This window comes from Euprymna scolopes, chromosome 1, assembly GCF_053919585.1.
Source record: "Euprymna scolopes isolate OS-2025 chromosome 1, ASM5391958v1, whole genome shotgun sequence".
NCBI classification, from domain to species: Eukaryota; Metazoa; Mollusca; class Cephalopoda; order Sepiida; family Sepiolidae; genus Euprymna; species Euprymna scolopes.
In genome coordinates, this window is record NC_136482.1 from 28465639 (window position 1) to 28482929 (window position 17291).

General features: G+C 33.4%; 1 protein-coding gene across 4 annotated transcripts in view; it reads right to left on the reverse strand.

The window, feature by feature from the left end:
* LOC145290933 (rabphilin-3A-like) overlaps positions 1-17291 on the reverse strand; it is a 1108728-nt gene that overhangs the window by 86715 nt on the left and 1004722 nt on the right. For all 4 annotated transcript variants that reach the window (XM_080136654.1, XM_080136564.1, XM_080136609.1 and 1 more), the window contains one exon: positions 15385-15494. In XM_080136654.1, the coding sequence (XP_079992780.1) occupies positions 15385-15494 (110 nt within the window). The remainder of the gene's footprint in view (positions 1-15384; positions 15495-17291) is intronic.

Below are 17291 nucleotides of genomic sequence, written 5' to 3' on the forward strand. Positions count from 1 at the left end.
AGAGTCACTGGTAACTCTCTGATTGTGTTGCACAGTAATCCGGAGAGTTCTTTTTCCTCTGTCAATGCAGCTATTACTGTGTCTTCCAAAGGTTCAGCACACTGCATGTCCGATATTTTTGTATGAAATGTACTCCATTTTGAAGTTATAATTTAGTAGAATTATGCTCCATCGTTGGAGTCTGTTCGCAGTGTGCGTAAGTATGCCTTTTTTAGAGCCCAAAATAGTCAATAAGGGTTTGTGGTGGGTTTGCAAAGTAAACATCCTTCCATGAATAAATCTATGGAATTTTTTTAATGGCATAAATAATCGCCAAGCTTTCTTTTTCAATTTGAGAATAGTTTCTTTCAGCCGGCAAAAGTGATCTGGATGTATGGGCTATTGGCTTTGTTGATCCATCTTCAAGTTTATGGAGAAGAACTGCTCCTACTCCATAGTCACTTGCATCTGATGCAACAATCAATTCTTTCTGTGGATCAAAATGTGCTAGAGCTAAATCTGATAGCAGACATTTCTTAATATATTCAAACGCATTTTGGCATTCTTTTGACCGAATCCACTTTTGTCCTTTTTTTAACAAATCATTCAATGGTGCTCTCAACTTATGCATGTTTGGAATATAAATAGCATAATATTGAGCCAAACCCCAAAAAGATTGTAACTGGGCAACATTATTGGGTGCTGGCATCCTCTCGATTGCTTCTGTTCTGTGAGGATCCGGTCTTCTGCCTTGGCTGTCGATGATTTGACCAAGATATTTTATCTGTTTTAAAAAGAATTCACATTTTTCGGCACTTAACTTGAAACCAAATTCCTCAATTCTTTGGAAAACTGCTCTGATGTGTTCCTTATGTTCCTGCACATTTTTACTTTTGACAAGGATGTCATCCAAATATGCGATTGCAACATCTAAATCAGCAAGCATCGTATCCATTATTTGCTGAAATAGTGCTGGGGCCACTTTTAATCCAAAAGGAAGTCTTTTTAGTCGGAAAAGTCCTAGATGGGTATTGATACACAAATACTTAGAACATTCTTCACTGACTTTTACCTGAAGGTAAGCTTCTGATAAGTCAATTTTGGAGAAAATTCTACCTCCATTCAGCTTTGTAAAAATGTCTTCAGGAGATGGAAGTGGATAACTATGATCCATCAGACAGTCATTAAGGCCTGTAGAAAAATCGGCACATACCCGAATATTCTTATTTTTCTTTTTAACATACACAGTGGGGCTCGCCCACTCAGAATAGTCAACTTTTTCGACTACACTATTCTTCTGTAGTCTTTTTAGTTCAATTTCAATATCTTCTTTTGAAGAAAAAGCCACATTTCTTTTTGGTCTAAAAACAGGTTTCACATTCTGTTTTAATTCAAAATTTACTTCAGTTTTGGTGCACACTCCTAATCCCTCTTTGGGGAATTCACTTTTTAACACTGTCAGAAAATGGTTATTTTGTTTGGAATTTTTCTTTTCCAACGCTCTCACATTATTGCAAAATGAATTTATGGGTAGCCCCCATAAATCAAACAAAACAATCCAATCAATTCCAAAAAGGCAAGAATTTATTCCTCGAACAACGGAAAGGTTTGAGGAAAAAGTTTTCGGTCTAAGCGAAACACTGCAATTAAATTCTCCCATGAATTTTAATCGCTCTCCGGAAACACCTTTTGCAATTTTTTGTGTTTTTCTCAGTTTTGGACCACAAATTCTCTTCCAGGTTACTTCGTCGATAATTGATATGTCGCTACCTGTGTCTAAAAGTAGCTTCACTGAGTGACCATTTATTTGTGTGTGAACGAATTTCCGTTTCCCTCCTTGTTTTATTTCTTCTTTGGACAAGACCACATTTACTTTTGGCTTCCATTTCCGTCTTTTGTCTTGCTTAGTTCGGCAGTGGGATGCCCGGTGTCCCACTAGGCCACATTTTGTACAACGTTGGTCTTTATAAGGGCAGTTTTTTCTTAAGTGCGGACCCGCACAACTCCAACATTAAAAACTTTTCCCTTTGTCTTTTGGAAATGTCTTCTGTTTTACTCCCTGGACTTGGGATGTGACTTTTCCCTCTATCCTCGTAGTGCCCCTTTTTACATTTATCAATTTTTGACATTCTTTTGTCACTTTTTGCAAGTTTATTTCCGGGTCTTGTTCCATGATTGATAATATCCTTGACCTTAAATCTTTGCCCTTCGGTGCTGTCAGTCCCTGGACAAATATGTAGCACTTAAACATGTCCACTGATAAATCCTTTAATTTAAACAGTTCACACTGGGCGTTGACTTTGCCTGCATGTGTGACAATGTCATCAGTTTTGTCTTTTGACATATTTAAACACCTATACCGTGTATGAAAAAGACTATCTCTTTCACCGAATATAACACGCAAAATTTTCACCGTTTCAGAAAAAGAGATCTCTTCCGGTTTTTTAGGCAATATCAAATTCGTGAATTTAGTATTTTCCTCTGTGCCCATTTTTTGGAGTCATAGTGTTATTTTTTCCTCATCCGACCACTTCTCGCATCGTTTTGTAAATATCGTTTCAAACCTACGATAATAGGCTGGAAAAGTGTCGCTTTTTTCTGGGTCATATTTAAACTCTGAAAGCGAGTTCGCTATACCCTCAGCCGAAAAAAATCTGGATGCATCCTCCTTAGATTTTTCTGACAAAATCGTTTCACAAAATAAGCGATTGTCCGTCGTTTGTTGTATTACAAGAGTTTCGAAACGTTCTTGTTGAATTAGCATTTGTTTTTGAAAATCCATTTGGGCTTTTTGTTGAGCGATTAAACTCTGTTAACGTTTTCGTCAACGTCGCTATTTGTTCCGATGTCATTTTCTTTTTAAATGTATCAATAGCAAGTTAACGTATACCACAGAGAGAAAAAATATTGTTAAAAAACAAGATGCTTATTTTCACAGAAAATTGTCAACACATAGGAAAGTTCCGAAAAAAAAATCACCGTTAAAATAACACTTGACAAAATTTCAAGAGACTTTTTTTCGTCTACTTCAGCAGACACACGTAAACTTCTTTTAAAAAATTTTCTTTATTAAATAAACACAGACTCCTCAGTATTATTCATTTGTTGATTTTTTTTATCGTATTAACCAAATACAAAAAACACGTCCGTTAATCATGAAGAAAGTCACAATTTATACACACACACACACGTTATATAACGTCAACTCTTTGGGAGTTTAAAAAGAGAAAAACGGAGTTTAACTCGTCAATAATATAAAAATTATTTTTTACTTGCGTAAATTTGTGGCAGACACCAGTCTACGCTTTCTAAGAAGCTTTTTCTTCAATTAAAAGTGAACTTTGTGAACAACAATTTTTAGAATGTTCTCGGTTACCACGTGTTTTTTTTTTTTTTTTTTTTTTTTTTAGATGAATTTACAGTTCGTATCTCATCTTCGTCGCCAGTTGATATATCCTACGGTGGGTGGCCGTAATAAAAGGATATTCAAGAAAGGTATTCCACCAGGGAAATAAATGGATAAAGAGATTCTGAAGTAATAAAGAAATAGAGAAGTTTATTGAGAATATTTACAGAGACAGCATGTTACGTTTTTTAAGTGTTCCCGCCCAGGGAAGGCTCTGACAACCGGTGACCGGTGATCACGTTCTTTCGATAAAAAGTTCCGGCGGTGAATTGCTCATCTCGCCATAACAATTTATTCATAGTGTTTGGTTTGGTTGTTTTGTAGAGAAAAATTGCCGTTTTTGTTTTGCAGAACATGATTGAGTTTTGCATAGAGAAAGGAAAAAACAAACAAACAAACAAACAAACGAAACCAACAGTAACATCTATGTTTGCTGCATTTAAGTTAGGAAACTGATATATTCAGACAGCCTGATCTGATAGCACCAGAAGTAAAACAATAATTATATAATTAAAATCTTTCAATGTGAAAATAGTAGTATATTGCAGATTCATTTTAGACAAACTATAATTTTTTTTTTTACTTGAACTCATATTTCTTTCTGATATTTTCTTTGTTGAAGAATTATGTTTTCTTTTTCCACCAAAGTCAATCATATGCGATAACTTATTTTAAATACCCGATTATCATAGACAAACACCTATACTATATTTCTCTTACACCGTTTGAGAGTTCCATTTTTTCTTGGAAACTACTGGACTGAGTTAGCTGAAATTGCTCATAAACCTTTGTTATAAGCTGCAGCGAACAAGCATTATGGTATCCTTTCGATGTACAGTTAGAAATTAATAAGATTAGTATTTAATGCAAAAATTAGCAAAAATTCATCTATATACAACCGTCAATCAAGCACTCATTTTAAGTAAACGGCCTACAACATTTTCTTGTTTTTTTAATGGGCTAAAAAGTCCAATTATATTTTTTATTACCGTTTTATCTGCTTGATTACACATTTCGATTACCGAATCATGTTAACGATCCGACAATTTTGTCAGATTTTTCTGTAAAGTCTAATGAAATTGTCGGATCACTTTAAAAAAAAAATTTTTTTTTACATATAGGTAACCAATTATGAAGGCCTGGAAGCCATGCGGGGATAAGGGCTATTGCGTGTACAGTAATCAATGGAATAGTATCGTAGTAATTGTTAGTATTGGAGATTTGAAAAAGTGTCTTACTTAAGGGGGCGGTTTGTCGGGAATTTGTTTATGTTAGACTTGAAGACATCCAAGTTGTAGTCAGGTGGGAAACAGGCAGATGGAACAGAGTTCCACAGGCGTGCACTTCTAGGAAAGAAGCTTTGTTCATAGAATCTACATTTTGATTTAGGCACAGATAAAGAGTGGGGAAAAGTACTGACAGTCGTTTCAGCTAGATGGGTGTTTTTCGTGAAAGATTGGTGAGTGGGCACCAGAGATGAGAGCTCAGACGAGCACTTGCCATGGAAATATTGATAAAACAAAGACAGGCTTGCAACATCTCTTCTGTGGGAGAGAGGCTGCAGGGAAGAGAAAAGGACCCCCCCCACTAGGCTACGAAGTCTATTTTGTACTCTGTCAAGGCAGGATAGGCTGTTTTTAGCAGCTCCAGCCCAGATGTGGCAGCAGTACTCCATCCTTGGACGTACTTGGCTTTTATACAGATAGAGAATTGTATCAGTAGTGAGATATCTTCTGGAGTGGTAGAAGGATCCTACCATTTTCCCAGCATCCCTGGCAACAGATTTGATGTACGTGTTCCATTTCAGATCAGGAGTAAAGGTCAAACCCAGAAGCTTGTCAAAACATGGAGCCTCCCCAAGATGAGAGCCATCCATTTCAATTGATGCCAGATGGAGATCAGAGCGTAGAAGATGTAAAGATAGAAGCTTGGTTTTAGATGCATTAAAAGTAACCAGCCACCTCTTCCCCCACTGAACCACACGCTCAAGATCAGAGGAGAGAGAATCAGAGAGAACTTTGTCATTTACTACCTTTGATATGTCGTGTCATCAGCATAGATGTCAACGAATGATTTAAGTATGTGTTTTGGGAGATCATTGATGTACATCAGGAAGAGAGTTGGGCCCAGTATGGACCCCTGAGGAACTCCAGCATTAATACTGTGGGCCTCTGATTTCTGCCCATCAACCACTACTCTTATGAACCTATCAGAGAGAAATGATTTTATAATTGAGAAAACATTTCCAGTTATACCATAGCTGGAAACCTTGTGAAGTAGGCTCTTATGCCATACCTTATCGAAGGCCTTTGATATGTCAAGAGCAATTGCCCTAGAAAGGAAGACTTTGTCAAGAGATTCACTAATCCTATGAGATATAACCATTAGCACATCTGCTGTAGATCTAGCAGAAGGGAAACCATATTGCATGTCACTAAGAAGGTTGTTTTTGCTGAGGTGGTTACTACTTCTCTATTTAATATGGATTCCAGCAGCTTACTTATGACACACAGGAGACTTATTGGTCTGTCCTGAGAGGGAGATGACGTATCACCTGAATTCTTAAATACAGGGCATATTGATGAGGTTTTCAGAGTGTTGGAAAGCACTTCTCCTTAAGGCAATGTTTAAATAGTTTTGTAAGTATGGGGGCAATTTTGGTTGAAGCTTTTTCAATACTATAATTGGAATGCCGTCAGGGCCAGTTGCTTTATTGGAATCAAGGTTCTTGATTAGCTTGGCAACATCATGCACAGATACTTGTATATTGCATAGTGTGTTGTCTGTTATAGGAGGAAATACGAGGAGTTGATGGCCTTCGTTGCATAGGGTAGGATTAGCTGCAAAGTTCTTGGCAAATAGTTTGGCCTTATCTGATGCTGACAAGATGACCTCGGGTTCATTGATGATGGTTGGGATAGAATGCACACTTCTGTTCAGGATCCTGTTTGCTATTTGCCACAACTGGTGGGAGCCAAGCCACTGCTCAGCTACTTTGGATTTAACGGACCGAGCATATAGCTCTCTTGCATTTTTTATTACTCTTTTACAGTGGTTGTTAGCAGTCCTGAAAGCAGCTGTAGTCTCAGTGCATCTATTACGTTGGTAGCAATGGAAAAAGTGATTTCTGTGCGCAATGGCAGCAGCACATTCTGGGAAGAACCATGGCTGGCTGTTAGGTTTTTGTTGAAATTTTTTGGATGGTATGAATCAGTCTATGCCTACAATTAACCATTCGGTCAGGTCTGATACTACAGAGGACACATCCTTTTTAAAAATGGAATGCAGAGATGAATCAGATAAGAATGAACGGAAGCTATCCAAGTCAGCCATTGAGTATCGATGTACAGTACAGTTCGGTAATCGAAACGTGTATAAATAAGCAGATAAAACAATAATAAATTTCATATATATTTGCCCTACAATAGTATTGAGGACTCTTTTCAGGTTTTTACTAATTACCATCCATATATATATACACACAAACACACACACATATATATATATATAGGGAGAGAGAGAGAGACAGACAGACAGAGGAAGAACAAATCAATTATTTTAAGGTTCAGCATTAATGAACTGGGTTTCACCATCGTGGGCTGGAAGAGGAAGCAATGGTGTTGTTATTCCACTTCCATAACAGCATCATTCGAATGTTCTTTTCAAAATGAATGCAAGACATGATTCTTCTATTTCGCTCTTGAAAACCTATCAATTTAGATCGTTCTGCACGCCATGGGCATTCTAGTTTGAATAAATGTTGCGACGCCATTCGTCTGAAACAATATCAGCAAAATTAATCCTATCATAATGCTTTTGTTCATTATGGGGGAGAAAAAAGAGGAAGAATTTTGCTTTGATTGAGAAAGAAACAATAAAAGAATGTATCCTATTAATCTGGAAATCTTTGCTGCCAAAGTATTCAAAATTGGATGTCAAATATCTACTTATCATATAAAGCAAGACTTTCGCTGTTTGTATGTTCGTATTTTGAATATAAACACTTCAGGTGTCAAATAGAGCTGATAGTGGAGAACAGATACTACACTTTGAAATATTTATTTGAAGAAATATATAAAAAGCATTACATTAACAACAAATTAGGCACAAGGCCATTCAAAAGTGTGGGATCCTAAAAATAATGTTTTTTATGACTAGACATTTTTAAATGGATGCAAAAAAATGTATAAATATATATATAGTCCACCAAAATATGTTTTAAAATCATTTTACTTTTAGATTATTCATATTTATAATATTGTGGGGTCTGCGTTCGTGCTTAAAAATTATTAAAAAGGAAATACATTTTAATTTTAATTTATTCCCATCAATGATATTGTGAGGTTTGCGAGTGGGGTCTTGTACACTTATAAGTGGCACTTTCTCTGCTTATATGTCTATCAGTATTTTGAATTTTGGGAAACGAATATCTCAATTTCTTTTACTAATGGAAAATATTGCATTAATACTCAACAATACATCTAAATTAATAAATGAGAATGCTTTCAAAAGAGCTCAAACTGAAATAAAAGCCAAGTACGTCCAAGGACGGAATACTGTTGCCATATCTGGGCAGGAGCTGCAAAAAACAGCCTATCCTGCCTTGACAGAGTACAAAATAGACTTCGTGGCTTAGTGGGGGATGCCCTTTTCTCTACCCTGCAACCTCTCTCCCACAGAAGAGACGTTGCGAGCCTATCTTTGTTTTATCGTTATTTCCATGGCAGGTGCTCGTCTGAACTCCAATCTCTGGTCCCCCCTCGCCAATCTTTCACAAAAAACACCCGTCTAGCCGAATCCACTGTGAAAAATTTTCCCCACTCTTTATCTGTGCCTAGATCAAAACGTGGATTCCATGAACAAAGCTTCTTTCTTAGAATTGCACGCCTGTGGAACTCTGTTCCGTCTGCCTGCTTCCCACCGGACTACAACTTGGATGTCTTCAAGTCCAATGTTAACAAATTCCTAATGAACCGCCCCCTTAAGTAAACACTTCATCAAATCTCCACACTAACGTGATGTACTTGCAATAACCCTTATCCCTGAGTGGCTTCCGGGCCTTGATAAGTGGTGATCACTGTGTAAAAAAAAACAAAAAAAAACTTAAAATGTTTTAAAATAACGTACTAGTATATATACTCATTCTCAAAATCTCAGACAAAATTCGATATAGCTCATTTCTACTTGTACTTTTATGTAAAATGTTATATATAATTGGAATTGAACATAAACGTAAGAATGTAAAAAAGCGAAATCCTTTTTTAAAAATACATTTCATAAAACAAAAATAATGTCAGAATATTATTTTTTAACACCACTAAGAGTTTTTTTTTTTTTTATAACTTGGCCTCATATTACAAATGTCATTTTTTTTGTTTGTTTACTTTTCTTTCCAGGAAAAAAATTGTAAACGTGATTATATTTAAGATCATTTTTTCCCCCTAAAAACCTTCCGATCAACATCTTATTCCACATGGGCAACACCTAGAGACTATTGCTAGTGTTGAATATAAATAAAATCATATATATTAGTATAGATTTTATTTGTACAAACATCTTGGCTACATATGTGCAGACATGTTTCGGCTAACGGCTTTTGCAAGGCGGAAAGCTCATCAGGTCGGACTGGCAGTGACAAGAGTAAACAAACAAATACAGACGAAAAAATAGAGAGGAAAAAAAAATGGAGGATTTTTATATGAAACAAAATATAAAATGTTATAATATTTTATAAAGAACATTTTATATATTTATCCTCTATTTCTTGAAAATTAATTACGTCATATGACAATCCTCCATTCTTTTTGTTCTCTTTTTATCTACTTTGTTAAATGTTATGAGTAGGGTTATGACAACAGCATATTTTTTATTATTGTTTTGACTCTCGAGTATATATCCGAGACAGTTAATCAACCGAGAACCACATCACTCTATATAAAAGCATATAAGATATCAACGGATACACACTCGACAGTAAAAACAATGAAAATAATATGCTGTTGTCATAGCCCTAGTTCTGATTTCTTAAGATAGGTCACATTCCTGAGAATAAGTTAATCATTTAAAGAAACTATATTACAATATGTCTATAGAGCAGTATTAGATGTCTATCACAATGCAAAATGTAAAACTGTGTCGGTATTGAGAGGAAAGACAAAAAGTTATTTTTTATTATTAGAGAGCAAAGGTGGTTATTATTATGACTAATGAATTTAAAAAATACGCACATTTTCATTTTCAAGATTAAATTTTTTAATCGGCAAAAACTTTCGCACCGACCTCATATATATAAATATATATATAGTAAGTTATAACTTACTATATATATATAAGCTTGAAGAGTCCTAGAGTGGATAAAACGCGGAATATTCAGTGTAGCTTAATCGCCATATATGTTTTATAACTTACTAACTAGCTCTACCTAAGTATTGAGCACTTTTGAAGTAAATACTTAAAGTTTACGCATAAATTTATACTTTCGTATATTAATTTTATGTGAGTAAATTAAGTAGTTTATATATATATATATATATATATATATATATATATATATATATATATATATATACTAGCTGTACCCGGCCATGCGTTGCTGTGGCTCAGTTTGTTAAAATGGAACACATGTGAAAGTAGAGAAAAGTTTGATTCTTTTTATCAAGAGAATGTACAAATTATTTATTTTTTTTAACAGATTTTAAAAAAATAAACAGAAAAATACTTCCATCATTAATTATGCAAAAAAATAAATAAAATGTTGATTTAGTGTTTCAATAGGCTTATAAATTACGATAAAACTTGCTGAGTATGCACTGTTTTACGGTTGTTGTAAAAATGGAACGGAAACTTAAATTTCGCTTCATTTTAATCTTTCTTAATTTTTTAATTGTGCCCCCCCAAACGAATATAATCAAAACAGTAACATTCAACAATTGTACTTTATGTATATAAAACACAAAATATTTATTAAAAAAAAAAATAAATAAATAAAAAAGTTAATAACGAAAGGGAAATAATTCCATTTTTAAACGAAAAAGTCAGTTTACCTAACTTACTGTATTAATGCTATTTTTTTTAAGCAAAAAAAAAAAAAGGTAAATATCCAGATACGCTACTACAGAACACCGACCACTCTAATTTGTTTTTTATAGGTAATTGAGGTCACTGACAACGAATCTGATAGTCAAACTTGGGGCAAATTTACCGTTTGCATGGTATTTACCCCTGAACCCACGAACTTCTTTCCACCATTTTGCAGCTTCCGTTTTTGCTACGCGCATGCACGCTGTAGCATAAACGACGGCTTCACCAAGCAAACTACGTTGGGGAGAGGGGATTTTTTTTTTCCAGGACATAGAATTTTTTAATTTTCAAAAATACATTATAGCGCTTTTTGGGTGGAAAATTTAAAATTAGCGGGTTACCCAAATTAGCTGAAAAAGAAATAAAATAAGAAAAGGAAAGCACACCAAGTTGGAGTGGGGGGTAATTTATCTGTTTTTTTTTTTTTTTACCTGGAACATCGAATTTTCAAATTTTCCGTAAGTAACGCACCCAGATTTACCAATTAGAACACCATTTAACATTTTCCGAAGATTTTACTTTGTACATTGGGGGCGCGAGTGGGGGGGGGATGTGATGTTGGCGCGCACGCGCCCCAACATCACATCCCACCCCAAACAAATTAGCGTGGTCGGTGTTCTGTAGTAGTGTATCTGGATATTTACCAAGAAAAAATATTTAGGTTTGGCTATAAATTCCTAAACTCATTTCACCCTAAATAATTTACGTGACTGAAATAGGAATCTAATTGAATCTTTAATTTCCTGAATAGTATGCTAGAATTCATTTTTCTTCGAGTTATATCGAATACATTAATACGGACTTTAGGGGCTTTTTTCGTAATGTTACTGTAAAAATTATTTTTTATTGTTACAAATTACGATGCTTTAAAAAAAGCAAAAATAAATTCTTGCGTTTTTTATTTACTACTGAAAGCCATAACTTTAGTAAAGGTATTTTTTGTTTAAACAAAATAAAACATTTTCACTAAGAGTTAAGTAAAAATAATTAGTTCATTATATTCTGCGATCATTATTTGAAAAATACTGCAATTTTCATTAAAATTCGTTAATTTCCTGATTTTTGGTGAATTTTTAAGTAAAGAGAGGAGTCAAAATGTGTATACACTTTGAGCGTTAGCATTCATTTTGCGACCACGTGTGGTTAATTTAAATTAAAGTTCAATCACATGGTTACATTATCAATAATCATGTAAATTTGAAAATTTACCGATATTGTAAACACATTCTGTTTACATTAAGCCTGTAGTGTTTTTTTAGTGATGAAATGTTGTCAACTGAGATTTAAAAAAAAACCCGCGAGATCAGGAGAAAGAAATGTCCAGAAAATCGCTAGATTTTTAACTTATCGTCTGAAATTTTCAAAAATTGCTAATCCCCCCCCCCCCAAAAAAAAACTCTATAATGTTCCGTGTTTTCTCACTATGGGTTTGTATTACTGTACACATAGATTCGAAAAAGTTGTCAAAAAACAAATATATAACAAATAAATGTTATCAAAGGCAAGATAAGTTACTTTTCTACCTAACTGGATATATTTTTCGTGTTTTTATTCAATGTAACATATTTATTCAGCTCGAAAAACATACAGTGTTTACCGATGTATTCGAAAATTCAAGATGGCGTCTCACACCCTCTTTAACACCGTAAGTTTGGAAAAAGGTGTTATAAATAAAAAACCGAATAAAATACTGTTAAAAACTCGCTCAATACATGTTACTGTGACATAGGTTGACATATATTCAGCGGGTTTTTAATAGTATTTTGTATAGTTTTTTTATTTATAACACCTTTTTCCAAACTTACGGTGTTAAAGAATTTAACAATGTATTAATATAGAATATTTATTAAAAATAAATAAATTTTGACAAACAGACGAATTTGTTTGGGTTTTTTGATAAAAAACGTTCTTATATTTTTAGTATTAAGAAACATATTTGTAATAAAAAAAGATATCGGCATGGTAAATATTTTGTGCTTGTCACTGCTGTCAGGTGTGCTCCACATTTTTTTTTTTTTTACACAGTGATCACCACTTATCAAGGCCCGGAAGCCACTCAGAGATAAGGGTTATTGCAAGTACATTACGTTAGTGTGGAGATTTGATGAAGTGTTTACTTAAGGGGGCGGTTCATTAGGAATTTGTTAACATTGGACTTGAAGACATCCAAGTTGTAGTCAGGTGGGAAGCAGGCAGACGGAACAGAGTTCCACAGGCGTGCAGTTCTAAGAAAGAAGCTTTGTTCATTGAATCCGCGTTTTGATTTAGGCACAGATATAGAGTGGGGGAAATTTTTTCACAATGGATTCAGCTAGACGGGTGTTTTTCGTGAAAGATTGGCGAGGGGGACCAGAGATTGGAGTTCAGACGAGCACCTGCCATGGAAATAACGATAAAATAATCCACATATTTCATCTTACGATTTCCTACAGAAATGAAACATAACTTACTTGGCATATACATGTTCATCATCCTCCCAGGCTAGCAAAAATATTTGACCAAAGGGAGCAGATATATATATATATATATATATATATATATATATATATATATATATATATATATATATATATATATATATTTGCAACAGTGCTTTTCAGATTATGCTGGAACTAAAAAAAGTAGGCAATCTTAGTTTTAACGACCTTTACTTGCAAAGAAAAAAATTGTATACATGACTATATATACACACACACACACACACATATATATATATATATATATATATATATATATATATATATATATATATATGAAATCATTTTTTCTAAAAGCCTTCCAACCAACAAGTTATTTCACATGGGCAACGTCTACTGAATACTGCTAAGTTGAATATGAATAAAATGATATATATTAGTATAGATTTTATTTTGGCAAACATTTTGGTTACATATATGCAGACATATTTTGGCAGAAGCCTTATCAGGCCGGACTAACAATGATGAGAGTTAATGGTTGATAAGAAAATGGATCGGAATTCATAGAAACGAAAAAAAAAAAAAAAAAAAAAAAAGGAATAAAATGGAGGTGACATGTGAGCTGGTTAATTAAAAAAAAATAAACAAAATATAAAATATTATATGTTATCAAGAACATTTTATTTTTTGTTCAGAATGTAATATTATTTGTAGATTCGTTAATTAAGGTCACTATTAATATATCTTATTGTCATTTGTTTTTTCATGGGGATTGGGCATCCTACCAGATGCCAGACACTAACTCAAAATTTCAGTCACTCCAACCGAGAGATTGCTTTAAGATTCTAATCGTTTCTTTTAGGTTAATTGTTTGTATTTCTCTTGTACTTGTTTCATTGGGTATATTCCACAGGTAGTTTTTGAAATTGTTTTTCATGACACTTAGTTGCTCCTATAATGAAATGATGAAGATCTTATTTAGATTCCAGTTTCTTTTCATCTCATACATAAGACCTTCGTATCATTTGGTATGTGTGTGTGCATGTAGAAATCTGTTGTGATAAGTAGTAATTTGTTGTGATAAGCAGTAATTTGTGATAAGCAGTAATTTGTTGTGATAAGTAGTAATTTGTTGTGATAAGCAGTAATTTGTTGTGATAAGCAGTAATTTGTTGTGATAAGTAGTAATCTGTTATGATAAGCAGTAATTTGTTGTGATAAGCAGTAATTTGTTATGATAAGTAGTAATCTGTTGTGATAAGTAGTAATCTGTTATGATAATTAGTAATCTGTTGTGATAAGTAGTAATCTGTTGTGATAAGTAGTAATCTGTTGTGATAAGTAGTAATCTGTTGTGATAAGTAGTAATTTGTTGTGATAAGTAGTAATCTGTTATGATAAGTAGTAATCTGTTGTGATAAGTAGTAATCTGTTGTGATAAGTAGTAATCTGTTGTGATAAGTAGTAATCTGTTATGATAATTAGTAATCTGTTGTGATAAGTAGTAATCTGTTGTGATAAGTAGTAATCTGTTGTAATAAGTAGTAATTTGTTGTGATAAGTAGTAATCTGTTATGATAAGTAGTAATCTGTTGTGATAAGTAGTAATCTGTTATGATAAGTAGTAATCTGTTATGATGAGTAGTAATTTGTTGTGATAAGTAGTAATACTTGACTGTTTTACATCTAATAACCCCAAAACTCTTATCTATTCTTTTAATGTTGCCATACCAACAAAGTCTCTTGTTCTACACACATATTTCCACACTGTTCAGACTTAATCTTCCTCTGAGATCATCAGATTTAAGTCTTTCATTAAGACTTACATTACGCAAACATCATATCATTCTCATCATTTCTTTCCATGTCCTCAACCCTCATTGGCCGGTTTCACTTGCATATATCATCGCATACACATGCTTGATAAACTCTTTCCTTTGTTAACGTTCTACTAATGAGTAATAGCAGAATCTTCTGAACTTACTCCATCTACTCCTAACTCCAATGCCGTTTAATATTTTTTTTTTTTTTGTAGGGAACATTTTGGTTAATGTATACACACATACTAGTGTTGGCACAATTAATTGAAATCGGAATCAGGAATTGAAAAAAAAAAAAAAATTCGAAACTTCTTAAAGTATCGGAACCAGAAAATGATTCTTTAAATTTTGATTTTGTTTAAAACTTAATTATCCATTGGCAGTACTAATGATAAAATGGTAAATATTTATTGATTTTTAAACTACAAGTAAAACGAAAATTTAGAGATCACCCAGCCCCCCACAAGTGCATGTTTTTACATTTGTGAAAATATACTCGCATATCTGGGTTTTCACACCAATCTGAAAATAAAATAAAGTCAACAACTCTATTACTCTATTGAAAGGTTTTAAAAAAATTGGCATCAGGCATTTTGAACAAAATTAATAAGTGTATCGGAATCATCCCATCACAAATACATACACAAACCTGTGAAATTTCGATTTTATTTTGATTGATTACCTCAAAGTCTTTTTTAGGAAATCCTCTTCAGTAATTCCATAGTATGTCAACGTCTCATTCCATTCAGGGTTGAGTGTTTTATGAGTGGTTTTTGTCCGCAATTTATTTGACTGTCAAAAAAAAAAAAAATAAAAAATAAAAAAATAAATAAATAAATAAATAAATAAAAAAATTGAGATTAAGATAGTGCACTTAGTCAACAGCAAAATAATTTCCTAACAAAAAGCAGTGTTTACCAAGCTACAATTTGTTTTTAATTCCATTTTCACACCAAACAAGGCACAATGCCACCTTAAAGTAGTAGTTGGTAAATTGGATTACTTATGGGGACGGTTAACCAACGATAAATGCTAGATGAATAAATTCCAACTCCCAAACAGCAGTTCTTTCCCCTTTATTAGAGACATCGCTTATAGAATGAGGATTAAAGAATAAAATAAGGGAAACAAGAGTGACATGGTTGCTGAAAGCCTAAGAGCCACTTTGTATTCTCCATTGAAATACTTTTATTATGATTGAACCACCCATGCATTTCAAACAGACATATTTAGAATAGCATAGTAATTTCCTTATTTCAACTTTGCTAAAAACATAAAAACGTTATTTCCTTGACGATATTGGCCTTTTGTCTTTATCTTCTCAAGCACCATAATCATGTAATAGATAACAAGACCTTGACTATGATGGCTACGTGGCCATAATAAAAGAAATGAGATTGCAGGGTTTGTTTTACTATGCACATAGATTCGAAAAAGTTGTCCAAAAACAAATATATAACAAATAAATGTTATCAAAGGCAAGATAAGTTACTCTTCTACTTATCTGGAAATGTTTTTAGTGGTTTTACTCATTTTAAAACGTGTAATCGGTTCAAAAATCATATCGATATATTTGAAAAAGACAAATGGCGGCGAACTCTTAGTTGAATACGTTAAGTTTGGGAAAATGACTTCAAACTAAAAAATTATACAAAATACTGCCAGAAACCGACCAAATATATGTTATCCTATGTCACGTTAATATGTATTGAGTGAGTTTCTAATAGTATTTTGTATAATGCTTTAGTTTAAACTCATTTTCCCAAACATAAAGTATTCAACTAAGGGTTCACCGCCATTTGTCTTTTTCATATATACCAATAAAGACGGTATGATTTTCGAACCGATTACTAGTTTTGAAGTGAGTAAAACCACTAAAACCTTTTGCAGATAGGTAGAAGAGTAACTTATCTTGCCTTTCATAACATTTATTTGTTATATATTTGTTTGACAATTTTTTCGAATCTATGTGTATAGTAAAACAAACTCAGATTGCATTATTGCAAACTCTTGTGCTCTTTACCTGAAAATATTCAGATCTTTTGCTAGCAGGTAGACCTGACTTTGCTCAGGATTTAAATGAAAACACTGCTCTTTGTTACAAAACATCATATAGCTATATTTTTACAACTTACGAGGCTGACGAAAGTAAACCCAAGGTCTGCTCCTTATTCTCTAGTGATTTGCACGCCAAGTGCTTCAATATAGAGATGCCTTTCTTAGAATAAAATGAAAGACATACTACTAAAAGTTGGATCTTCTTTATTTGTCATCATATACACTTGGTTACGATGCCACCCATTAAGAGAGAAAAGGGAGATAATCGTGTCTAGTGGATGAGTTAAAATGATGACGTTATCCATGACATCAGAAAGAAAGGGGGGTATCTTTTAGGTAGACACTTCGTGACATAAGGATCTAGTAGACTACTAAACTCAATTTGTTCTTCTTTCTTTTTCACTCTTTAATTTTTAACCCCCCCACTCTCTCTCTCTTTATCTCTGTAAAGACTCTTTCAAACCGAAAGTTGTTTAACAATAAATATTAATACGATTGCAATTAACGTTACCGTACTTCTAGTGATGCACT